Source organism: Candoia aspera, chromosome 8 (assembly GCF_035149785.1).
Source record: "Candoia aspera isolate rCanAsp1 chromosome 8, rCanAsp1.hap2, whole genome shotgun sequence".
In the NCBI taxonomy this organism is placed as follows: domain Eukaryota; kingdom Metazoa; phylum Chordata; class Lepidosauria; order Squamata; family Boidae; genus Candoia; species Candoia aspera.
The window spans coordinates 13,274,889-13,302,868 of NC_086160.1; the positions used below are offsets into that span (position 1 = coordinate 13,274,889).

General features: G+C 40.5%; 1 protein-coding gene across 10 annotated transcripts in view; it reads right to left on the minus strand.

Annotated features, from left to right (window-relative positions):
• The window catches only part of APBB2 (amyloid beta precursor protein binding family B member 2), a 183,022-nt gene that overhangs the window by 82,133 nt on the left and 72,909 nt on the right, over positions 1 to 27,980 (minus strand). For 5 of the 10 annotated variants that reach the window (XM_063310124.1, XM_063310123.1, XM_063310122.1 and 2 more), the window contains exons 3-4: positions 23,514 to 23,624; positions 9,377 to 10,201 (exon numbers count right to left, since the gene is read on the minus strand). In XM_063310124.1, coding sequence (XP_063166194.1) covers positions 9,377 to 10,201; positions 23,514 to 23,559 — 871 coding nt within the window. In that variant the 5' untranslated portion in view covers positions 23,560 to 23,624. Of the gene's footprint in view, positions 1 to 9,376; positions 10,202 to 17,672; positions 17,733 to 23,513; positions 23,625 to 27,980 lie in introns of those variants that run through there. The other 5 variants (XM_063310127.1, XM_063310126.1, XM_063310130.1 and 2 more) reach the window with 1 other exon arrangement.

Consider the following 27,980-nt stretch of genomic DNA (forward strand, 5'->3'; position numbering starts at 1 on the left):
CCCTACCACTGGGACCACTTTGGCCTTCACTTTCCACATCCTCCCTAGTTCCTCCTTCAGGCCCTGGTACTTCTCCACTTCTCATAGTCCTTCTTCCTGATGTTGCTGTCGCTTGGCACCACTACATCTATCACTACCACTCTCTTCTGGTCCTTGTCTACTACCATGATGTCTGGTTGATTGGCCAGTACCTGCCTGTCTGTCAGGATCTGGAAGTCCCACAGGATCTTGGACCTTATGTGGAATCTCCCATCTGGACTTGGGAGGATCTAGCCCATACGCTGTGCAGATGTTCTTGTACACAATGCCAGCTATTTGGTCTGCACCTCAGGTCCTGTCTAGTGTGGTAGACCCCTGCTTCTATGGATCTGGTGCTTAGTTCCTGTTCTTGTGCTGCTATGAACAATGCCTCAATGCTGTCTTTTAGACCAGCCGTTTCCAGATGAGGTGTGTGTGTGTGTGTGTCTGTCTGTCTGTCTGTCTGTGTCTGATTAAGGATGGGTGAAATCACTTGCAAGGCATCCGAAGTCCTGGACTGCAACCTGCCTAGCATCTCTGTGACATCAGAACAGTTAAGCCAATGGAAGCCAAAGACAGGCCACTGCTGTCTGCAATGTCCTAATATGATCCTAGTAATTGGGTAATAATAACAAGACTGTCACCATTAACAGCCAACAACCAACCATCCAGGACAAGTAGGTTAAGGGAAAGATTGCAGAATGGAAGAGGAGCCAATGTCAGGAATTTTTGATAAACTCTACAAGACTTTCTGATTTAAGTTTTCTAAGGGTGTACAGTATAGAGCTGTTTGTCTCCAGAACATCCTGTTCTTCTTGGAAAGGGCCAATCTGAGCATTTCGGGGAAGTCTGTATATCTCTGGAAGAAAAAATAACTCATGATGTTTTGGATGGGGCTGAACTAGCAATCCATAAACTACAACTCCTAAAATGTTCAGATTGGCCCCTTCTGGCCAAAAATTAGAATGTCCCAGACTCATGCCTCAGTTTTACACATAACAGTTGTACCTTTCTTCTACAGTTTATCACAGTGATTTGAGATTTCAGTCTTATGAAATCTGAACCAGGTTGCCTTGAATATGTACCTTTCTACCTCAGCAGATTATTTTGGTCCTCCTTGCTAAGCTGTGTTGCATCTTGACTATTAGAAATAATCATTCACCAAGCCCACATTGGTTTCTTTTGCATGGTTGTGTCACTTTCACCTTGGGACTCCTGTATGACTCTGTCATAATTTCTTCATATTTCTTTGGCCCTGGTGCTTTTTTAATACATTTACTTCTTGATGTTTTAACATAAAACCTGGGGCAAATAATACAAAAACCTCCATCTTACATCAGCACTTACACTAAGGAAGCTTCCTTATTCTGGAAAGAGTTGTGCAAGACTTACCAAATGATGAATGTTTTCCTCGATATTCCTTAGAGCAGTGTTTCTCAACCTTGGAAACTTTAAGATGTTGGACTTCAACTCCCAGAATTCCACAGCGAGCATGTGGAATTGAAGTCCATGCATCTTAAAGTTCCCAAGGTTGAGAAACACTGCCTTAGAGTGCTTTTTATTATAACTCAGATGCAGGCACAACAATATGCCCAAGTGCACTGTATTTTCTGTCTCTACACATCACTGCCCCATCAGAAATCAAAATTTACTACTTTTTTGGGTGGGGGCTAATTGAAAGGGCCATGCAAGCATCATATTTCGGATGAGACAGAAAGAAGCGATCTTTCCCATCAGCCTTTCCCATGGCTCCACAGGGAACTTGTACCCACTGTTTCCTTCACGTATGTCTCCCTTGTGTGGTAATTTGCCACTAACACCATCCAGCAGCAGTTTTAACCTTACTGAACGCTTTAAATTTATAGAATAGCCCAGCAGCTGTTTGACTCAATTCCACAGAGGGGATCAGCAACTCTTTCCTTCTTGCTATAACTTTTAAATATCCACTTAGGAACATAGATCAAGTAGACGATTTTGGCAGGAATTCTCCGCTATTCCAAAGAAAATGCTGAAGCATCTATTTATCAGGCCAAATTCACTCATATTTCAATGACTTATTTCATAGCCTGAAAACCGTGGTTTTTTAAAAATGGTTTTTTAAAGGGTGGCCTGAATTATGACCACATCTTCTCATACCTCTTCCTCCTTAGTAACAGTTACTTGGGCAAATGCCAGACAACATCTCAAAGAAGAAGTTGAATCATTAAAGGAGGATGGAAAAGGTCTAGAAACTAAGCAGAGCGGCTAGGTAAAGCGAAGGAAGTGAGCAGGGTTTTTCAACCAGGGTTCTGTGGCACCCTAGGGTTCCGTGAGAGGTCACTAGGGGTTCCCCGGGAGATCATGATTCATTTAAAAAATTATTTCCAATTTGGGCAACTTCACATTGAAGAGGTTTCATTCTTTATTTTTATTTTAAGAACACTGTTAGTGCATATATACTGCCTAACACATGAAACAAATATAATAATTTTGTACCCTTTGACCTATATTTGAGCCTGAATGTGCAGAGGTTCCCTGAGGCCTGAAAAATATTTCAAGGGTTCCTCCAGGGGCAAAATGTTGAAAAAGGCTAGAATAGAAAATAGGGTGGCAGCAATAATGGCAAGGTGATACAGCAAACCTTGAGAAACATGGGCATGATCTAGTAGCAGGAATACAAGCTAGTGGCCAACAGATGGAACAAAAGGGACGCCCAAGCTAGACTAGGCTACTGTATGGCACTGTATCCATGGGTATGCAAATAATGGCATGACCTTGATGATGTAATCATGGAAACACTACGAATGATGTACTTCCATCAGACATAATTGTGGCATTTGCATGATTACAATGCTGCATCCATGCCATCATTTTGGCATCACTGCAATCAACCCCCAAATGTTATACATAGGTAGACCTATTTATTCAAAATTCCAATATACAGAAAACATCAATGATCCAATTAGTTGATTGTCACCTGAAACATAAATGTGTGAGAGTACTGCATAAAGAAGATATACTTGGGACCCTCCAATGTAGTTACAGGATTAAGAAACATCAATACAGTTCCCAGGAAAAAAACTGTTGGCTTGTTGAAATTGCCATCTTCAAGTTGGGGAACAGGCATTATTTATTGCTTATCAATAAGACTTCCATAACGATATTCCAAAAATGTTATCAAAGCAGTGAATGAATTAGATAAGGGGAAAAAACCAACAATAAAACCATTTTGAAGTATTAAAATAATAAAAGTTATTCAAGAGGCTCAACTGAACAGGCATTGCTATGTAGATCCCAACTATGTGAATATACTGCTACAAATAACCATAAGTACTATATTTAACAATATATTACGTTACCATTTAATCAAGGTATCCCACTTCCTCATATACCCAAGATATTTTCATGTATCTTGAACTCCCAAAGAAATGAAAGAAATGAATTTTCTTTCATGAAGTTCAAGGAATTGAAAGCATCAATCTGATTCACTGGTATCCCAAATTTATTCATGTCTTTTAAACCTTTCAAAACCTAGGCATTTTTTTTTTTACAATATCTAATAAACAAGTGAAAAACTCAATTGTTCAACATGAATTCCGAGAGACAGCCAAGGTGGTATGGTGGTGAAGGTGCTGGATTGGGGGGAGGAGACCCATGTTCTAGGCCCCCCTCACCCACAGAAGCTCACCAGGAGACTTTGAGCCAGTCCCTCTGTCTTAGCCCATTCTACCCAAAAGCATTGTAGTTGTGGGAAAAAATAGGAGGGAGCATCATATACATCGTTTTGAGCTTCCCAGCAAAAGGTGGGATAAATAAATGCTTTTTGCACTCTAACCATCATCTCATGTACAAAGGTCTATATGCGACAAGAGATGTACATCTTCAAAATAAACAATGAAAATACCTGGATTAGCTCATGCACAAAAGTTTGACCTTCAAGACTGTGCCATAGTCTAGGAGTATTCTTGCCACAACTCTGAACTAGACTTCTCATTCCAAAATGGAATACAAGTCAAATATAACCCAATGTCATGAGTGCTGATGGCGAGCAGGAGGGGGCCCCTATCCAGGGGGGAAAACGCATGCGTAGTACTGAGGAGTTAAGCAGCCATTCAAAGAGACACAGATCAGACCCGCCTTGACTTTTGGGGTTTATCTGTCTGGGTTTTTCCCACGCTTCTTCAGTTTGTTAGGATTCTGTTTAATGTAGCAATAATAAACACTAGAGACCTACTCCTCGTCTCAGCGTGATTTCTGACTGTTAGGACATCCATCCTGTTCTGGACTGGAGTTCAATTCACGTTAATAGCTCATCAAGGGTCATCTGAACCGTGGAGTTAATGAGTATGAAAGAGGAGATAAATGTAACCTTCAGGTCTGTTCACATGTTACATGAAATGAGCTGTTTAGCAAAGTCAACTCTTGTCCCAGAAGCCAAGCTGGCTGCTCCATCAAGGTTAATGTCTAAATGCCACAGTGACATCTGTGGATCAATTGGACCCATCAGGCTGTGAATGTGGCCTATTTTAATTGCTCTACTGTCCTTCCGGGACTTCAGAATCTTTTTATGGCTTTTAAGAATTGATCAGATCTCAGTAAAAGGGAAAGCATCACAAATCTGCTGTGAATTGAATTTCCATTTTGTTTGCCTCATCATATGCAGTTAAACAGAGATGACCACACAGGAATTTCAAACCATATAGACAAGGCTAGAATCGACAACCTATTGAAGAACTACACAATGTGGTCTTGGTGGTCTCTTTTTTCCTATTTTTAATCACAAGCCACATAATTAGCCTGATTTTTCTGTTTGTGGGCCACTCAGAAAACAAAAAGAAACACAATGCTTTGCTCAGAAGTGTGTCCGTATGACAGCCCCCACCCAAAGACCCAGCAAAGCTGGATTAGTACGAAGCAAACTGGGGAGCTAGAAGGAGTAGCAGATCCTCATCTATTTCTCCTGCAGTATATGGGCCTTTTATGACTGTCCGTATCTACTATGATGGCCTTCTTCCTATTACGGCAGCCATTTTGTGACAGCACCACAGAGATGCTTTCAACATTCTAAGTTCAGAGTTGTTTGTACCAACTCTAAAAAACTGCCTATTCCTAATAATGGATGTGTGGAGGATTTGCTTTTTAAAACTTGCTTTTCTGATTCTTTTTGTCATAGTATTTCCAGATGGTGCTTATGTGAGCTGCTAGTAGATATACAAATGTTTGTTATGTTCATTTGAAATTGATAACTCTCAGCCGCTAATGTTATAACAACATGTGTGAAACTTAGTAATTATTTGGGATCATTATTTATATTATATTTATTATATTTATATATTTATATGTTCTAGAAAGTCAACATTCCCTAGTTTAAATATACCTTGCATACATTTTGTGCTATCTCTGATTTAGGGGACATAAATAAAGACTCAGATGTCAAAATTAATATATTGATATTCACTAAATGTAGTAGCCTGACAGCTAATATACCGAAGCACCAACTGCCTCCACTTATTCTAGCAAGCTGTAGTAGAGACTCTACATGTCAGTTATAGAAAGTGCAATGCTTGAATGATTTGGACAAAAGCCTCCACCTTTTGAGGAACAGACTCAAAGTGATGTTGAACTTTGCTGTGAGTTAAAGAGAAAGGATCTCATGCATGCATTCCGGAGCAAATAAGCAATCTACCAAGACAAGCAAGGTAAATCCATTTATACATCTTTGAATAAGAAGACTGTAATCAGATAGAACCTGACCATGCAATATTAAACTCAATTCCCAGAATGGTCATTGCTGAGAAGTCAAGACAACTGGAAGTTACCCAGTTTGGGAAACTGTTCTACAGACACAAAATGGCATCATCCTAACTTCTTCTATAGTGAAATCTTTGTATGTTTTGTGTTGGCAATTGTAGCTCAGCTACACAGCTCGCTAGAAGAGAATTAGCTGGAACCTTTTCAGTCAGGGTTCACACCTGGGTACGTGTCAGCCCTTCAAGGTAGTCCAAGCACACTAATATGTTTTATTCTCAAGTTACAGAATCTTGCAAGTCTGAAAGCATTTCCCCCCTCCCTTGCCTTTATGTTTCAGAGAACTAGGGAGGGTCAATTCTGAGATGCTTCCTCCACCCGCATTCCTGACCTGGACTCAGATGTCTCTTATCAGAGCATTGTCTAGGCTGCACTCCCTCTTGTCTCTCAGGGCTGTTCTCACAGCTCATTACAATGTGAGACTGAGATATCTTCGGTTGTTCTCCTGTATGACTTCTGTAACAACCTGAATGGGGACAGTGTTCTTCTGCCGGTCATTTAGAACTCCCAGCAGGTTTTAAAAACATCAGTCATGGTGTATTTCTGAATCCCTACGGAACTGGGGATAAACATTGTCTTCTGCTCCTTCCTCAGTGGACGATTCCAGTCTGTTGTGGTAGATCAGAGGTTTGTCCAGTGGCCTCTGACTTATGGGGAGATGCAGGGGGTCCATCCTCTCTCTCTTATTCTTTAACATCTATATGAAACTGCTGGGGGAGGTGATCTAACAATTTGGAGTGCAAATCATTACCCAGTTATACATTACCACTCCAGGCTGTAAGGGAGCTGCTTTCAGTGTTTCAATAGCCTGGTGCCTGGAGGCTGTAAGGATCTTGACAGGAAAAAAACAGGCTGAAGATGAACCCAAGCAAGATGTACTTGCTATTTGTACACTGGTGTTCTCCATTGACACTGGTGTTATCTCTGGACAGGTGAGCACTCCTTGTCAAAGGAACAGATTTGCAATTTGAGGGTCCTTCTGGCTAGATGTGGCTAGAGGGACCTTTAGTCAGTTTTGGCCAGTATGCCAACTATGGCCCTGCATGGTGCAGAAGGCCTATCCTACAGTAATTAATACATACATACATACATACATACATACATACATACATACATACTTGGCTGCCCAACTCACACACTGTGAGTCTGGGTGGCTTACAAAATTAAAATCTGCAATACTCTTTACATGGGGCTTACAACCTATAATTCAAGATCATCAACAAAGTTGCCTGAAGTTCCTGGAAGCTTCTAGAGAGCTACCGGTTGCAATCAACACTAATTGACAAATTGGAAAGAAGACCGTACAAATGAAACTCTTCAACAAAGTAGACAATTGTAGTTACAGAATGCACAGAAATGAGAAACCTAATTTCAAAATGTCAGGAAATGATCTAAAAGTGAACTCTGTCTGATGTATCAGCAGATCTCTCTATGAAATGCATCTAGATATTTTACTTAAACCACATCAGTTGAAACAGAATAATACAAGAAGATAGAAAGGACTGTTTAGCTGGCTTCCATAATTCTCAGAGATTCTTTTGTCCAAATCATTCAAGCATTGCACTTTCTATAACTGACGTGTAATTATGTAGAATGAGGGAATTCTCCAGAACTGTCACACAAAAATCAGCTAATCATCTTGGTTGTATCAATTAGGATAAAAGGTTCACCTGGAAATCAATCTAAATCCCATCATGGGGTGTTGGTGGTGGAATAGCTGATTCTGGGATGACTGAAAGCAAGCTATTAACATATTAGGCACAAATGATGAAGGATCATCAGAGGATCTGCATATCTTAGATGGACAACTGGGTCTTGTAAATCGTGACTGTCAGTATGGGTCCATATACACTTAATATGATCAGCCTATATAGTCCTACCAAAATGTATGGGACATTCAGACTCATCAAAAGGCTTCATAGTGGATGTTCCTGGCCCTAGCAGCCAGCCCCTATTATAAGTTTTGGCTATCTCCCTTGCAGATCAGCAGGAAAGATATCATCATTGACAACTACCATTTGGGTTCTCATTTAAGCATTATTGTAATCTTGGATTCTCTTGAACTGGGTGGGAATCTTCTTGTGCAGCACAACGCATTCTAAATTCTCTCCTCTTTATTAGGGGCACAGCAGAGAGTGAGCGAGCCATTTAAGGCACATTCTATGCAATTAACACCTTTTGCCCATTGAGTGCTACACTTTCTAGAGGGGTTCCTTTCCTGGTTTAATACAAAGTAGAACCGAAACATACATAAAACATTTTGCAGTGCATGGAATGCCAACCTGCAAGCCAGTCATACTTGTCCACCAAACTCCATTCCATTTCCCTTCCAATCAGTTTCTTTTTTCCTGTTGAACTACTCAGTCTTCTTTGGACTGTTTTGTGATTCTTTTTATCCAAATAATTGTTTTTTGTATTTCTGGAAACCTCTGGGTTTTCCCAAACCATCTAATATCCCATCTTCTTGTACACAACAGAACATATGCCTGAAAATCAGAATAAGCTCACAATTCTACTTACAACTGCTTCCAGTTCATTAAAACAATGAGCCATTCATTCTATATCCATAATGTAAGATACTTCAAATTGCAACTTAAAATTCTACCCTTATTGCAGCTCCTAACTGTGTATTTCAGACCGTAGATGGTAAGTTCCATCATTCCCCAAACTGCCACGCAATGACAACACACAAGTCAAGTTAGAGCACAAACCTAAGCACACATATCAGGTGTTAAATCTCATAAAAGTTAATAACACACTATGAGTAAAAATGTGATAAGAATGGGACACAAACTTAATTGAACAATCCCCATATCACCTTCTCCCACATATAGCTGATCCTCAACTTCTTCTTTAGGCCAAGGGAAATTAAGGAAGTGGATATCAGGGGAAGAACCTTTTCACTGTTGGCACCAACCACATTTGTTATGGTTATTTCCACACCAGATTAGGTTGTTTATTCTTCCAGGGCTTTTAAGACGGCAGGCAAATTAAAGACTGTTTTTAAGCTATTACGATCCTCTTCCTCTTGCCAACCTAAATTTGATTTTCTCTGCTGCCAAGAAGAAATATTCAATGGCAATTTGCTGCTTTTGAGTATTATATTTTATTAATTTATGGTTTGGGATTGCCTACAGAAAATTGTTACTATTTCACTTACATTAGCATAGAATCTAATACAAAGCAACAAGTCACAAAGACAATATATGGCACTCACCTACGTTTCTACTACAAACAGTCTGCATAATATCTAGATGCAGAGAGAAATGTTGCCAGAGGCATGATTAATTGACTAGTTTTACGTTCTTTGATTTTACCATAGACATTTCCTAAACATTATAAATGAAGATTTTAGAAAATTAAATGATACTGTAATTCCAAATAATAAAACATTCCACTATAAATGTCACAACTGAAGCACAACAATATTTGCAATTGCAGCAGCAGCCCTAAAAGCCAACATACATTGGTCACACTTTCATGCTTAGTAAGGATTCACTCAGGCACGTCCTATTTCGCACCTCACCTGCCCCCCCCCCGGACCCATAGCGCATCAAAGAAGCATCCCTACCTGTTTCATCTGGGGAACTCAGAGAAGCACTGTCCTGAGACAACGTTGTCCAGCTAGAGTCTTCATCACTTGGAGCCAGGTTCTGAATCCTGTGTAGGGCACAATCTGTCTTGGCACCAGTTTTAGGATGATCCTTTTTGGTCTCTGGACTCGATGAGATGGTTGCTACCGGTCCATCTTCAGGACTTGCTGCCTTGTTTTGCTTTTGAGGCAAGGCATCTCCATTAACCACCACTGTAGAGGCTTGGCTGTTGCATTGTGAAGGCAACTTCTCCTCCCCTGCCACTGGGCTGTCCCCACAATTCTGATCAACCTCCCTGGCTGACGTCTCAAGATCTGCATAGTAATTTAGGAAGCTCTTGGTTCTTCGGTGTTGCGTTGGCAGGATTTCACTGCTGGAAGAATCCAGCTGGCTTGGTTCTTTTCCCTCCAACTTCTCAGAAGTTATGTTTAGGCCGGCAGTCACTGTAGGAGCAGCAAGGTTTTTATTGGGGTCGTGCTGGCCTTGCTCTGCCGCTTTTCTTAGCTGGTTTTCTCCGTTTTTCACCAGCTTTATGTTGGAGGAATTGCTGCCCAGCAAAGGCTGGGCTGCAGGATCAGAAAGACCCATGGCTGTCTGAATGCTGGTCAGGGCGTATTTTTTCCTGCATTTGGGAGGCGTGCTATTCTTGACTTCCGTGTGCTTGATTTCAGCATTCAGCAGTTCATTATGGGAGGAGCGCAGGTGAAGGGTGTTGGGGGGGGTGGCAGGCCCATTCCGATTCACAATATCTGATGCGCCGTTACTAGCCATAAACCCTGCCAAGGTTTCCACACCGGAATCAACTAGGGAAGAAACACAAATACCCATGAGAGATACAGAGCTCTGCAATTACCTGGTGCACAGCAAGTGGAAATCCCAGCACATGCCAAAGCCACAAGATTTTTAATCTTCTGCACAGGCCTGAATGGGGATAAAGGGCTTAATATGCTCATTTTGAAAATCTCTGCTTCGTGGTGTTTGACTACAACCAGGTAATGCTAATCTTCCCAGCAGCCCAGCAGCAGAGTGGGAGCATTAAAGTATTTATGCATTTGATGCAGAGAAAAAAAAATACTGCTACAAACTTCTGGGGATTTATTTATTGTTTTCGTTGAGGTACTTCTCCAGGCCTCTGATTCTGCATTGTAACAGAATCAAAGCAAATGTGGAAAACGCAGGTGTGAAGAAGAATGAAAATCATACCACACTAGGCAATGGGTTTAGGGCCATGAAGAGCAGAAGGAGAGTGCAGACTTTGGTCAAAAATGATGAAAGCAGCTTTCCACTACCGGAAAGAAAGCTCACCCCTCCAGAACATGCATGCAACATCACAATGTATATACAAAAGGGGCTGAGCTTGCTTTGCAATGGGGCAAAACTGCTTTTGTCATCTGCCTCTCCTGCAGACCCTCCTGGATTAAGACCATCTTACCCAACAACTCGGTTCAGAAAATCAGGCACCAACCAGCTGCCTTTGAGAAGACCACAAGCAAGACATGACAATCAAAGCTTGTCCTACAGCTGTTAATCCTCAGTGATCTGATATTCAGAAGTACATCATCCCTGATCATGGGTAGATACATCTATCTGCTGTTCACTGATAATAAGCATTACTCCATCTTCCAAAAATGGCCATAATTCCCTTTCAAAGCCATTGACACTAGTAGCCACATAAGTATTTAAGTATTATCACATAACCCAGCAGAGATGCCAGTGTCTTAAAAGGGATCCCTGCCTACACTGTGAAAGCAACAAACAAATGTGAGACATATTTTTCCAAATAGACAATGGGCAACTGCCAGAGATCCAACAAGATCATAGTTTGTCTGGATGATTTCTGCAGGGAGGGATGTTTGTGGTCCCAAGGAGTGCAACCCTCAAACCAGCATCTAATGCAGTGTTTCTCAACCTTGGTAACTTCAAGATGTTTGGACTTGAAGTGAGTTGAAGTCCAGACATCTTAAAGTCACCAACGTTGAAAAACACTGATCTAATGCATCTGAGCAGCCTTGCTGCATTATCTACAAATACATGACCCTCTTTTTCCCAGCTACTCCAGCTGAGTGATGGGCTGCTGGGTGGCGAAAACAGCAGAAATCAGCTTCCCACTTGTAAGCTTACTCTGTTTCTCAAACATGTGTCCATCTTTCCTACAAGCTTGCCATGGAAAAACGCTAGACCACTTATGGTGTCCTGTCCAGTGTGAAGTGGCTCAAATTCTTAAGCAGTGTTTGTGTTTAGGCAATCCTTAGCCTTCTGCTTACTGAATGGCAACCAAGATATTTATGCAATTTCCAATATATTTAATTAAAATAAGAGCAGGGGGAGGTAAACATACCCGGCTGAACATACAAATTAGTCTACTGACCATACATAACGGACAAGCAGTTGTCAGAACAGATTTTACATGGTGCACTTGACTCATATGTGCAAAATTATGCAGTATGCAGATGGGGAAAATGAGGGGGAATGCTCTAATATCTGAGCTAACTCATGCAGCTGATAGTTGTATGGACACAAACACATACAAAACTCACTCTTATCACTTTATTTGAAAAGTTGTGAAATGCTTTGAGTATAAAGTATTTGAACTATTTTTATTTTTGTGTCCATTCAAATATTTTTTATTTGAATGGACACAAGGAGTGACATTAGATGACAAGATAATCCTAGTTTCTCTTTTCTACATTGGTGGGGTATATAATCACCCAAGGGACTGAAGAAGGTCTTGCTTATTCCTTGGTTTATCCTATATCAAGAGAGGATCATGTGTCCATTTTCTGTTTGGTTTACATCTCTTTTCACTAATTATTACACACTTGTTCATCCGACAGCAAAACTGTCAGATATTTTCATTGTTCGCTTGCTTGAACCACTGCTAAGATTTGCTCTTCATTCTTAGCAGTTAAAAGAAATTACATTTAAAATATGATGTGGGCACCGCTGCTAAAAAGAAATAAAAGCGTGTGTGTGTGTTTTGTGGAAGGATGCATGCCGAATGGTACTAAAAGCTAACGACGTGATGGAGGCATTATTCGGGGATTATGAAGCAAAGTATCACACTGTGTAAAGCCCAAGTATGGACTTAGGGCTGGAGAAGAACCAGAATAAGATTCTTCATCAAAGCCTAAGTGTGATTCCTGATTTCTGACCAAATTTTAATCTAAGGAACAATAATAGTACATGGCTCAGTATACAATTACCGTTGCATAGGGTTGTTCTCCAAAGACAGCAAACTATTATGCAAGATGTAAAATCCTACACTGAAGCTCATTAAGCAGATAATGTGCATATTTTACGTAGGATTGAATAGTAAGAAGGATATTGCCCCTTGCAAGATAGTTTCCAGTTACGATCTTTATGACCCTCCCTTTGCACTTGGGTATGAAATGACTTCTTGTATCCACGTTTACTGTTACTCTGTGCATTGACTAGGAACATTAGTTATGCTGAGTAACTGCCAAAAGCACACAAGTACAGTCTCTGCATAAAGTATCCTTGCACTAAAATGGACAAAACCACATTCACATCCAGACGGAATGGAAGCTATTTAAGTAGCATAAATGAAAATTGATGCTCAGCTTGGCTTTGGTCAAGACATCATGAAACTTGCAAGACTAAAGCCAAAAAGCCAGAAGCAGCAGAACCATTTTGAGATGCACAGGCAAACATGCCATGGAGGACGTTTCACAATACCTCTTTTCATGCAACATTAAAGTCGATGAGCAATGTGGAAGAGTTAAGACATGCGGGGGAAGGAAAGGGGGGAAGGAAAAGAAGGCTTTCTTTCTCAGCCACTGCAGAACAGCAATGTGGAAATAAAACAACCTTGTCCTCCTTCTCTCGTTTGTCCCATGCCTAGTTAGTCAAATATTAAAAGCTATTTTCATGTGCTAATCTTTCAGCCCCCATGTTTTGAGAGATATGGCATGTTAACTCCCACAATCTTGAGCCAGTCTGGTCATCATATGGACTGAAGTGCAATACATCTACAGAGCATCATGCTGAGATGTTTGGTTTAGAGCAGTGTTTCTCAACCTCAGCAACTTTAAGATGCGTGGACTTCAACATCCAGAATTCCCCAAGCCAGCATGTTGGTAGGGAATTCTGGGAGTTGAAGTCCACGCACCTTAAAGTTGTTGAGGTTGAGAAACACTGGTTTAGAGGTCTATTTATCTCCACATGAATATCCTTTTCCTTAATTACTCTTGCTCACTTCTGAACTAGCTGCAACAAGCTATAACTGAGCTGTGTTTCCATGGACTACAAGTTAAAGGGCCTTTTCCCACACGCTCCTAGCTAGTACAATCACGTCCTGGCCTCTTTTTTTCTGCCACGATCCTGATGACATTGCCTTCATCTCATCTCTGGGATATGAGTGAGACAGGTTTAGGTTACCTTAGTTGTAGCAGTATTTATTTATTTGCTTATTTTTTTAAAAATCTATGAACTACTGATTTCCAAAGGGATTAATGGCACTGTACGGTACGGTAAACCTAAATAAAGATAACAGGTCTATAATACAAAAATAATAAACCATCAAACAATATCATGAATTCATATAACAAAATGTCATGGTTTATTTAAGATGGGTCTTGAAGGCTTTTGTAAAGGTCAATAGTGATGGAGCCATCTGGAACTCTGCTAGAAGGTTCTTGTTCTCGCTGGGATCTTACTGTATTTTGGGAAGAAACCTTAAGCATTGCTACATGAGACATGTGGACTGGACCAGGAGGATCTTCTTAAGCAGATGGTCCTCTAAGTGTCTGAGTGCCAGGCTATGTAAGGCTTTAAAGGACCAGTGCCTAGAAGCCTACTGGTACCCAATGTAGAGCCCTCAAAGCAAAGATATATCTGGATTGCTGGATATGCAGGTAGAAACTGTAGTTACATATGTAGTTCTCATCTACTATTTTGTGCCAGCTGCAGCTTCTGAATAGTTCCCAAAGGCAACATAATATAGAGCACATCAAAGTAATCTAACTGAAAGCTAAGAAGGGCATGGGTGACTTGTACTAGGGGCCTCCACCTCCAGAAAGGCTGCAATTGGCACACCAGCTAAAGCTGGGCAAAAGCCATCCTGGATATAGTTTCCACCTAGTCATGAGTCAAAGATGAACCACAAGTCATAGTCCTGCTTATTCAGGGGAAGTGCTATCACTGGAGCAGAGAGAGATAGAGATGGTTTCCTGACAAACAGCATCTCATTCTTGGTGGGATTCAACCTGTTTTTTTTCCCATCTGCAACCATTTAGCTTCCAGGCTCTGAATCACTTTCATTGCATCACTGGCTCACCAAGGGGTGCAGATGTACATTTGCTTAACATTAGTGTATTGTATACCTCACCCCAAACTGATGTCTTAGAACGGGACACTCAGGAAGAAACGGAACTACAATACTGTAAAAACAGTGCATCCAGTCCTCAGAGCTTGGAGGTAGTGAAAGGTATTGAATGCCACTGAGCGATGTAAGATCCAGGTCTCAGTTTATCCAGAAAGGCAACCAAAGTTATTTCCATCCCCTGCCAAGGCCTGAGCCATGACTGAAAAGGAAGCAAATAATGGATTTTCCCTAGGGTGCTTGTCAGTGGAAGAGCCACCTTTTTAACTACAACCTCCCCAGAAAGGGAAAGTTGGAAACTAGACAGTAGTTGTCCAACACATTTGGGTCCAGAGAGAAGGGAGTATACAATCAACCTTTTCTATCCCTTCCCCCAATGAAGTATTGACAAGGTCAGTTATGCAGCTGATAACCCTAGCCTCACCTCCTAAAGAAGCCAGGTTGGGCAGGTGTCCAGTTCACATGTGGCAACACCCATACCACCCAGTACCCTGTCCATATCCCTGAAATTCACAGGATGAAACTAATCTTGGATAACATTGCAAGATTCTGCTTCTGTTACCTCTAAAGATTCTGCCAACGTGGAATTAAGACTTGAGTGAATCTGAGCAAATTTACTGGTGAAATGCTCTAATTTTCATAGCAAACCTTGGGTAGATCTTGCTAATTCTCATCCCCCAGAGGAGAACAGGTTACCCTAAACCAGGTTGCTGGGTTGCTGTCCACCAGTGCAATATGGGTGGAGAAGCAGAAACATTTCACTGCCCTTACTGCCATGGTATACACATTCCATGTTGTTCTATTTGGATACCATCAGGGTAGGAATAAGATATACACAATCTATTACATTTTCTCACTCATTACCTTGGAGGGAACTCAGACAAGTGATGAAACAGAGGCAACAGAGGCTGGGTAGATATGGGAACAATACATTTCAGCCCAATAGAATGTTCTGCTGACTCCAGGATGGTGATCTAACTTCAACTCTTACTACTGAATGACACCCAGTCTTCTGAAGTGGGGCAGCCCTCTAAATTTCATAAATAAATAAACACACACACACACACAGCAATGGGAGACCCAAAGATATAGTTCACCCTCTCTGCCTCTACATGTCTTCTTACTGATCCAAATTCAGCTTTCAAACTGCAAGCTTGTCAGTCTTCCAACAGCTTTCTCAAAATAAAAAATAAATCTGGAGTGCCTTGACAAGGTATTTTAGAAAATTCAAAGTATTTAATACCTCAATAATCATCGGAATGGCTCCACAAGGTAGGTTAATATTATTATCCCAGTATGGAAGGATGGAGGGTGAAAGATGACAGCTTGAGAAAAGCAATTTAATGAATCATGGAGAAGATACAGTGTGTGCTATGGATTTTTAAACCGTATCAATACCTAACCTGGTGCCTTCCAGATGTGTTGGCTTGCAATTCCCAGGATTCCCAATCAGATGGTCATGGATTGTGCTACCTGGAAACTTTGGGAGCTTCAGTCCAACACACGTGGATTCTGAGGTTGAGGAAGCTAGCTTTATGCTTTATTTCCTTTACTGAAATAACTTTCATGATTTGAGGGCCATGATAAAAATGGACCTGGAGGAGACTTGAAGAAAATTAGCCAAAGGGGAAGCAGCACTTAACACTTCCTTGCCTGACCATTTTGCTAGAAAATTCTCTGTCCTCTGATTTGCAACTATCATCCATTTCTTAGATGGATTCCCAAATAAGTGAGGCACAAAACAGAGTGAGGGATTTTAAAAGGAAAAATGAAAAAGGTTAAAGACAGCTTCTTTTCACCAATTCTCCCTTATAAAGGCTCCATCCTAGCCCTTGCATGTCTAGCTCCATAAATGTGACTCAGAACTCAACTTTTGTTCAGCTATTTCTCCTACTGTTAACAGTTGTATCAACAATGCTATTTGTTGCAGTGAAGCCTAAAAAGGGACAAAAATCTGTTGTGGTGTTTTGCTGTTTCTCCCTTTTTTCTATCTTAAGTTCATTCCATTCCAGTTCTGCAATAGTTTGTGATCTGAAATAACATCTACACAAACTGTACACATTTTTGCATGCATTTATCCTCAAATGCAGTACACCTCTATGCTCATTCTTTGTATGCATTTCTATGTGATTCTTAGATGAGATGTTGTATTACCTGAGAGGAAGACTTTTTTCCAACGAATTTGGTGGGACTGTGGGTATTTTAGATTTGTTGAGAATATAATAACAGATTTGGATCAGGGGCATCCATGGCGGTAAGGCAAAGTCAAGATCCTGGCTGTAGTTGAACCCCCCCTCCTTTTTTTTTACGTGCACCATGAGCGTAGAAAGAAGCAGGGCTTTGCTTGCATGGTTGTGACCACCATCTTGAATTTTTTGACCATCACCCGCCATAGATGCCCCTGAGTCAGACGAAATTTATCTTCCCTCAGGAAGTAGGGAGATGTTCTTAAATTCATGTTCGCCTTCCTCTTTGGTAAATATAGCATATTTTACATGCATTTGAGTTGTGGACCGCATTGCAAAATATGAAAAACGTGTGGGTATTAACATAGAACTACAGTTTGTGAACAGGGTCAGGAAGTGCAATTTGGGTATGTTTACACTTAAAATGCACACCAGACAAATTTCTCCTCTGTGCCTCAGGAAGCCCAGCAGAGAGAATATGTTCTCCAATAAGGGGGGAAATGTGCAAATGGCCTTGTAGCTTCCTCCCAATGGCTCAAACATGGCTCAAAGACCAACAGCATCATTCTTGCACTGGTCCCCAAGGTTTCTGAAGAGCCCACTTGAGGAATAAAAGAGAAAGAAAGAAAAAGGCAAAGAAAAGACACAAAGATGCTTGTTGCAATCACAAGTGAAATATTCTGGGCCAGGAGGAGAGAAAGCTGTTAAGAAATGCTGTTCATAACATATTTGAAAAGGGCATCTGACCTGTAAGTACTTCTGACATGGATCACTGAGCCTCAGCAGTGGATCAGGAATTAGATTATTTGAAATCTGAAAAGAGGCATCATTTTGAGAAATTAAAAGCAAAGAAAATCACCAAAGAAAGCCAGCCCACTGACTACTGCTGAATGGTTTACTCAACATAAAAACATTTTTGCAAGCAGTCACAGGCACCTTCATGCACTTTTAAGAAAGAAGATTATCTCCCAGAGTTATTTCATTTTTTAAGCTCAAATTATTACATTAAAAAGTTCAGAAACCTTAGCAAATTTTGTTTTATTGTAAACCGCCCAGAGTCCCTCCTCGGGGGGGAAATGGGCGGTGATAAATTTGATTAATAAATTAATAAATTAATAAATTGAAATAGCTAATCACTTCACAAAAGGCAAGTATTGGTTTAGCATTTCTTTCATGTCAAAAGTCCTAGGAATCTTTGACAAATTTATGTTGGAAAGAATTTCTGAAAGTAAAAAGTTTACAAGAGTTCCTTCTGGCAGTCAATTTCTACTGTTTCAGTCAACGATAATGCCATGCGATCTACTGAACTACCATTATGGCAGACAAAAAAAGGCCCAGGGAGTCTGTAGGGAAGGGTCAAAACAGCAAAGGGTAGAACTGAAGAGCTGTACCTGCCATGTTGATCTTTTTGAATCTTTACCTATGGATGCTCCTGCCTGGATTACCATATCTAGTAATTAAAAAAGTAACATTACAGTAATTCCTTGATTTAACAGATGAAAAGGGAGAAAGGGTGTCCAGTTAAAGCCAAATATCCATTAAACGGCAAATGGAATTTAATTTGCCAAATAATGGACTTAGTACATCCTATTATGCTGCAGAGACAGCAATTAGGAGAAGAAGGGGAGAAAGAAAATGGGCGACACTGATTGTGCATATGCTGCCGCTGGAGCCCTCAGGGACCAGGACCCCACTGCTAAGCAGCAGCAGCCATGTAGTGCCATGGTGAGTAGAGGAGAAGGGGCCACTCCTGGCGGGACAGGGCAGCCACCTCATCATCTTCAGCCACTTCGTTCAGCCACAGCAGGAGTGGGTGGAGACATCTATTTGCTCTTTACAGAATCCCTGAGAAATGTATGTATGTGAGAAAGGAAGCTGGAAGGGCCATACAACTATAAAAACTACGCACAGAGGGTTTCCTTCAAGGGGACAAGAACCTGGACAGGCTACCTTTTAAAATATCTGAATAGTCCTAAAATATATTCTCAACAACTGGTTTCATTCGTTGAACTAAGCTAGGAATTTTAGCCATGGTTTGTTAAGTAGGAAATTGTGATTGGCTGACACATAGTCCTAAACCCCAATGCCCAGGCTCATATACTGTGCGAATCTGAAAATAAGCAAGTTGACAAATCCAGTGCCTCTGAATAACTGTATAACTACCTAGTGATGGTAGTTCAGTTTGGTACAGAAACCCACAGAAGTCTAGTTTGGTACAATACATATACATTTTTTACATTTTCTCTGGTAAAAATCTCAGATTTCACTATCAACTTGTTATAAACTATATTTTTGGCTGCTAGGTACCTTTTATGGACCAAAGATATTCACAGCCTTACAGTCTTTCGCTACATCATCTTCTATAACGATCACGGTTAAAATAAATTGTATTTGCCAAGAAAAACAAAGATGGCATGTACTGTATATCCTGTGGCCACTGAAATTTAGTTTTTCACAAAAAGGTTTGGGCAAAAATATGGTAGAATCAAAGTAGGTTTTCTGCTCTACAAATGATGCTGGCCTACCACTGTAATAAACTTCAACTAACTAAATAACTCACTGTCACTGAAGTTGGATTAAATTATAACCAGCATAAAGGCTGGCCACAGCAAGCAGAAAATTTATAGTCTTTTTTTAAAAAACTCTCTCAAGGAATGCCAAATTCTAATCATTAAAAGTTCTCAAGTTCTCAGTATGTAAGAATATTTACACCATTCCCCTTTTTGGAACGATGTAAATCTGTATTCTCTAAATCTGTAACCATAGGATTTTTTTAGGGCTATAAAATGACTAAGGGAATTATCACAAAGGGCAGGAGAAAAGTTGCAGCTTGTGAAGCACAGCCAAGATGGATATTTTATTGCTGGTGCATGTTGACATCCTTTATTTACTGCAAATGAGTTAAACCTCTAAAACTCTGCCTTCTTACAGGAAAATCCAATGGAGCTGGGACTTTTAATTTTGTGTTTGCATGTGTAAGGCAACATTTTTGTTTTAAAGTGCTCAGTATTTATAGCAGATTTAAAATAAGGGAGCCTGACACTGAAGGCAGAGATTAAAAATCCTTTATTTAAATATCGTATCAGTATTTTGAAAAACGTAGCCTTTATTTACTTTTCTTACTTCCATCTATTTCTACTTCTGCTCTACAAATCACAATAACTGTGAAAATGCCTATACCCAGGAGTTTGGATTTTATCTCTATAATAATACAAAAATTAAAATTCAACACACAATGGAAACCTACATGTTGTGTATATTCTTCCTTGGTTTGCAGAATTTATTTTACTTTTGTTAGTTAAAGTGGAACTCTCACAATTTAGAGCAACTGTATTCACCCATGTTAAGCTTGGTTAACTTTAACCACCATTAGGGTTAGGGCTGCCCACTTGTCAATCAACTTTGATATCTCTAAAGTCCTAGCAATATCTTCTTCCTAACTTGGAAGTAAGTGCTTAAAGTTGCACCTGAAGACTTGTCAACATATAGCACTTATATCCAACTGTTTCTCACTGTCACCTGTAGGAACTCAAGATGTCCTTCATGGTTCTTCATGGTTCTTCCCTCCATCTCCATCCCAAATTTATCCTTATAATGATATCAGGGGAATTAGGCTGGGAGATAAAGGCTACCCCAATAAATCTGATGACTGAGCAGGATTGTGAACTTGGCTGTCCCCAGTCCTAGTCCACCACTTCAACCTTACCCTGCAGAGCCTCAACTATTCCAGAATCACAATCTTCGTTTGCCGCAATATGAATTCTACAGGTGGATACAAATTCTGTGCTACAGCATTTGAAACAAACATGCACCTAATGATAAAACAGATATTCCAGAATAGCCATATTAAAAGCTGTGAATTGAAATCTATTTAGCTTTGGACTAATGAAAAAGCAACATCATCATCATCATCAGCTATGCTGCAAAAGCATTTGCAAAGAAAACAGTTATCAAAATGATTCTGCCTGAACATCATAATGGCAAGGAAAAGACAGATGATATTATCTTAGAAGCTTTGGCCTCAGCTTCAGGCATCAGCATAGGTAGAGGATAGGAAGTGACAAAGGCTAATTCATGTGCTGCCCCTTCAAGAGATCAATTGGACATTCCCTGGAATAAAGAGGGCCTGAAGACATGTGGCATATCACTGACGGCAGCTAAGGAAAGAGACCGTGTCATCTGTCATTCTTAAAAGATTAGAAGGGAAGGCTCACCACCTAAAGAGATATTTAAGCCTTTTCTCACAAACTGACTTTAAAGATAGAAGGAAGCAAAGCAAGACCCACCAAGATAAGTCATAGTACCTACAGGATCTTGCTTTTCAGCAAGGAAAATATATGAAATAAGTCTGGGTGTTTTTCATCCTAGAAAGGGATAGAAATATCATACACGTCTTATTTAGATTAGAAACATATGGGAGAAGTTGTTTCAGTTGAAGGCACCTGAAAGGCACCCCACACAGACAGCTTTCTCTTCTAAACAAGTCATGTATTATTTCTTACTATCCATTTCCACTGTGAAGTCAAAGCTGACTTACTTTAATGATAACATTATTTGGACACTAAAGGGAAGTCTACAAAGCCCATGCTGGTCTTCCACTTATCCGTTTAGCAACTACAGGAAATTACAGGTCATGTGCAAAAGACATGCAGCACGCTTGGAAACAGAGTAATATTAGTTAGTATGTGCAGCATGATCACTGATCAAGCCTTGCTTCCTGTTATCCGTGCCCCATCGGTGAACCAAGAATCCTGGTTCAGTGCCTGAACAGATGCACCAAGAATTACTTGCTAAACACCATTTTTTAAGGAACCGATGAAATCCAGATCCTGAATACCCACTGACTTTTGACTGGGTGCAATGCTCGTACGACTGAACACTTACAGCTTTTCAAACAAGTTTAAGTTGTGGGAGATATTTGCTGCTGTTATATTTCAAAAAGCAGGTGGACAAAAACCATGCATTTCTTGAGCCTCTAGGGTGAGAGATACTGTCATAAGCAGCTTGTTTATCTTTTTCTATGGGAGACAGGAGATTCTCGTATTCATTTCCCATAAACAGGAAATGCAGAAAATAGTGCGTATCACCTAAGTTACTTCTCCTTAGGGAACAAAAATGAAATGTATAAGCACCAAGTAAGGGATACCTGGCTTGGCAAAAAAATTATTTGTTTGTCATATTTTTATTACTGCCCATCTCCCTCACTTGGGGGACCCTTGTGAAAAAATACTTGTGAAAAGAAATTTGTAAGATTATGAATGTGAATCAGCAATGGGATGTGGCTGTCAAAAAGGGATATGCAATCTTAGGTTCCCATAACAGAAGTACAGGTTCTAAATAATAATTTCACTTTATTCTGCAGTGATCAGAACCCAAGTACTGTATTCAGTTTGGGGCCTCACACTTTAAGAAGGATTTAGAAAACCTGAAGCAAAGTCACAGAAGGACAGTGAGAATGATCAGGAAATTAGCAATTAGATCCTGTGAAAAAAGACTGAAGGAATGGGGAATGTTTAACTGGGAGAGGGAAAACTTACAGGACCTAGGCCAAGGGACCTGCAACCATCTCCTTCAATCAGAATTCACCCATCCAATACAAAAACCTGTTGGTGGTCCCCCATGATAGGAAGATATTTTTCCATCATGGCCTGCTTATTGTAGAACTGGTTACCCCCAAAGATTAGGCTCACTCTGACCCGTTGGCTTTTCAAAAGCCAGTTTTTTTGATTAGTTAAGATAGCATTCATTATTTATTTACAGGGCTTATAGACCACTCCAATCAATCAATTCTGAGCAATGTACAACGCCCCCCTCCCAATCTTTACTTTGGAATTAAAAGCAGACATATAAAAAAATCCAAAAGTAAAACTAACATTATCCATTGTAAATGACCATATAAAACTGGGAATCAACTTCAGGACAATAAAATGAATTCATCATCCAGAGGGATGGTCATGGAATTGCTTATGTGCTCCAGTTTTAAGATAAATCAAATGTTTCTTACATTTGCTTTTTCAATTATTATTGTATTGTGTTGTTTTTCCTTGTAATTCACTGAGAGTTGCATGACGGTGGCAGTTTAAAAAATGGAATGAATGAATGAATGAATGAATAAGATATAATGGTACTCTATTGTCGCAAAGGGTATAATACCAAATAATAGATTTAAGTTACAAGAGGAATACTTTTTAAGGAACCCAGTATACCAATCTTACAAATACCTCCAACCCCCACCTGCTGAAGCTTACCCACACCGGGGACAAATGCAGGAAGAATAAAGCGTCTTAAAAACACAACTATTCAATCTGTGCCTAAACACTGAATGAGAAATCCAAACAGAGAAATGGGTAACTGACACACAGCAAACCTCCTCCAATTACCAGAACTTCTGAAAACAACCTCATCTGGGCTTTTAAACTGCTCTTACACAATTTTCACCTACCATAATAAAGGATTCCTAATGAATCACAACGTCTACAGCAACAGCGCTGGCACTGCCATTTGAAAAGCCACAAGCCAGCCAAGATAAGCCACCATGGTTTGTCGGGCTTTTCAATGGGCCAGCCAGGAAAGGCCTTGCGTACGTACATGAATTGCTTTGACGATAGTGAGCCCCGGGGTATCGCCTGCCCATAGTGCTAGTCAGCACATTATCCGGTGTCGTCAGCTGTTTTCAAAGCACTTGGCAGAACTGTTTTCCTGGAGGAAGAGAAGGAGGAAGAAGAATGCAAAGATTTAGTACAATGCCTATATTGTTTTCATTAAAATGCTAATGTCCCTCTCCCTGGCTCTGGATAACGGGTGGGTTTATAAATTATTCACCCTCACGCCAGCAGCAGAGATGAACTGTTGGACTATCAGTGCTGAGCAAATTTACCGCTTGTACTTGTTCTCTGCCGATAAGTATAAATAATTTCCCAGCCAACACGGCCCCTGATACACCGGCTCACCTGGGATTTCGCAACCTTGAGACAGGATGCATTTCTCCAGGGATGGACTTCAGTGCCACCTCTAGATTTCTTGGATGGGGAGAAGATGGCAGATGGCGCCCATCAAGTCTGCAGGACTGCAGCTTAAGCTACACAGTTTGGCAATGGGCTTGTTAGACTACTATAGCAGACATCTAACCTATTTGGCATGCAAATTGGGGGAGAGGTGGACTTCCGCTGAAGATTTGGGGGAAGATGAAAGGTTTAAATGGGGGTGGGGCAGATATGGAAGAGGAGGTAATTTATAATCGATGAAGGAACTGAGTTTGCTCTTCTCTTTGAATCAAAATATTCTGAAGATTAAATTAAGATCCAAGTCTAAATTAAAGTTTCCAGCTATAACTATTTATTACCCTATAAACCAAAAATATTTGCAAAACAATTAAGTAAAATATTTGGCTTACCTCTGGTTGGACTATGAATATCTACCTAAGCCATCTGACCCACCTCCATAATTAACATTATAATTAACATCTATCAAATCCATCAATATCCAATTTTGCTCTACTCTAAAGTTTGACAGTGTTTTAATAACCCCTCTGCTACTTTGGAATTTCCACTAATATGAATACAATCCACCCATTGTTTTAGCCAAAAAGTGTTTTTCATCAGGAAGAATACGAGTTTCTTATAAACCCTCCATCAGTCTTCAACAATTTCAGCTTATAGCAAAACTATTTATTTATTTATATTTATTTGAAACATTTGTATAGCCGTCCATCTTAAAACCAAACTCTGGGCAACTTACAATCAAGAATAAAACAACATATACAAAATAAAAATTAAAAAAACAATCAAATAACAACAACAACAACAACAAAACAGAAAAACCTGACCTGGCACAACCCACACATTCTCTCCCACTCACTCTATCCCAACATTTGGGGGAAGAACCAGGTCTTATGTGCTTTCCTGAAGGTTAAAAGGGTGGGGGCCTGTCAGATCTGAAGGGGGAGGAGGGTGTTCCATAGGGCAGGGGCTGCAGCAGAAAAGGCACACTTCTGAGGACCCAATATTTAAGGGAAGAGCCCCGGAGTGTGCCCACCACTATCTGTTCTGGTGGAACAGGCAGATACTCTCAGGGAGAGGTGGTCCTGCAGATAAACTGGTCCCATGCCATGTAGGGCTTTAAAGGTAATCACAAGTACCTTGAATTGCACCTGGAAAGAAACTGGGAACCAATGCATCTCTCACAACAGGGGTGTAATATGGGCGAACCAAGGGGCATCCAACACTGTGTGTACCCTGCATTCTGGACGAGCTGTAGTTTCCAGGTGGTCTTCAATGGCAGCCCTATGTAGAGTGTGTTGCAGTAATCCAGACGGGAAATTACCAAGGTCTGAGTGACTGTGAGCAAGGCCTTAGATATAGATGTACTCTCAGGTATAGTTCTCAAGCTTTAACATTCCATGATGATCATTTAGGAAAAAAAATATTAAAAATACATAAGTTTACAAAGAAGAGAGCAGATCTGAACCTGGATTGTGGTCACATTACAAGCACTTAAAGATTCAGGAAACTGAAGCTTTCTCTTGCCTAGCAGGGTAATTAGTTTAAACTACAAATCCATGAGATTAAAAAAAAATCTCAGTCATCCAAGAAAGAAAAAAATAAAAAGAAAGAAAGAAAGAAAGAAAGAAAGAAAGAAAGAAAGAAAGAAAGAAAGAAAGAAAGAAAGAAAGGAAAGAAAAGGTTGTATCTGCATGGAAGATTGTGAAGGAGCTTGTTTAGGCTCTCTGTATGAACCTCCAAGATGCTCTGTATGTACTTCAACTACCGGTGGTTAGGCAGGATGTCCTCAGGGTATGGTAAAAATAGTCAATATGGTACCTACAATGGTGCAATTGAAGCACCACCCATTTTTATGTCCATTGAGCACCTTCAACTGGAACCATGCATGATCATGTTTGTCTATTGCTTTTCTTCTAAGATTTTATGACACCTTTACTTCTCAGAGCATTTATATCCACTCATTCTAAGTCAGATCTTACCCTGAAGTCATCACAGAGGAGTATGTGATTTATTACAGTTCTGAAAAAGGACAAGGGACTTAGAACTACAAACTGAAGACAGGAAACTGCCAGCATCACCACAGATTCTCTTGGCAGGCTGATAGCTAAGGGGGTGGAGGGACAGCCCTTACATTTCCTTTGCCCCATAAATTGATTTTGTTAAATGGAATGGCCCAGGTAGAGTCCTGCAGTTCTTTGGCTGGCCTCCCCAAACTGTTGTACTAGCTACACGCCTGCTTCCTTGCTCATTCTAGTCCAGCCTTAATTTTGGCTCACTAGATATGAGACATGCAAAGTCATCATGTCCAGGGATAAATTAAAAGGAGGAGATATACAGTATATCCATAACATTGAAGTGGGTGTATGTCAGGCTGAGAACTACTTTTTATTCAAAAGAGCATCGACACAATTGATCACTGACTTGTACTCAGAAGTGTTCAAATCCATCAAGAGGTGTATCATATGAACTTGATGATTAGATAGCTTCGTTCTTTCAAACAGTAGATACCGCAATGAAAAGGGTGAGGCTACAGTTAATTGTTAAGAGTATGCAGTTTGTCTACAGGTGTTCCCCCATCCAAGATCCCACAGGTAGACCACCTGAAAACATCCAGTAGAAGACAATGAAGAAGACACTGTCCTAGACTTTGGAGAACTGATGCCAGCCACAAAAGAAATACTGGATTAAAACCTAAACAGTTTTTTTTTAATATGGGTGGTAGAACATTAATTATTATTTCTGATTCTGGATTTTGTATTCTGGCAATGTTTTGGGGAGAGGTGGGGCAACCAGTTAATGGTTCCTGCCTATTCAAAAGTAGGACGACATTAAGCATACCATACACAGTACATGATAACTAAGCATCCCATTTGCACATAAATCATAAGCCATTTATTTATTTACTACAGTCTGGTAATAACCAAACAGGTAATATCCCAAGTGTCAAATTGCCATTCTCCCAAAACAGTATGGAACACTGTAGTTCCTCAAGGTATATTATATGTGGCAGTAATTAGCCAACCTTGGGTGATCTTGAACAACCAAGTGGGATGGATTTGGTTAGTACTTGGAAGGGATATTGAGCTGAGAAATTCATAAAACATCCTGAAGATACAGGTAATGGTAACCCATTCCATATTGGTGCCAAAATGCTATATGGGCACATAGTACATAAAGTCAAACTCGAGGGAACGGGATAATGCACACACACACACACACACACATATATATATTTACTCACTCACTCACTCAATTTATATAGCCGCTTATCTCATTTTTACGTCACTCTAGGCAGCTTACAATAAAACAAATAAAAACACAAAACACATAATATAAACAAAAATAAAAACACATAGCAGCCGGGAATGATCTAATCCGTCATCCATACAGCCAAGAGATGGGCTGTAACCCACGCCTAGGGCCCCAGCCTCGAGCACAAAGCCAGGTTTTTGAGACCTTACGAAAGGCCAACAGGGACAGGGCTAATCTAATCCAATCCAAAGGACGGGTACCATGGCAGAAAAGGCTCTCATTCTGGGTCCCGCCAGTCAACACTCCCTAGCTGATGGTACCCAGAGCATGCCCTTCCTGCCAGATTGGATAGGACGGGTAGAAACAACTGGAGAGGTGGTCCAGTAAGTATCCCAGTCCTAAACCATGATGGGCTTTAAAGGTGACAGCCAGCACCTTGAATTGCCCCCCACAGCCTCCAGGCACTGAGACAGAACCTCCACTCAGGCAGCTTGGGGTGGAGATATAAAGCTTGGTATCGTTAGCATACTGATGATTTCTTTTTTATCCATTCAATCGTGCCCGATTCTTGGAGACTGCCTGGACAAGTCCCTGCAGTTTTCTTGGCAAGTTTTTTCAGAAGTGGTTTGCCATTGCTTCCTTCCTACGGCTGAGAGTGAGTGACTGGCTCAAGGTCACCCAGCCGGCTTTGTGCCTAAGGCAGGACTAGAACTCACGGTCTCCCAGTTTCTAGCCTGATGCCTTAACTACTACACCAAACTGGATCTATACTGATGATCCCTCTCCCCAAACCATAAGATGA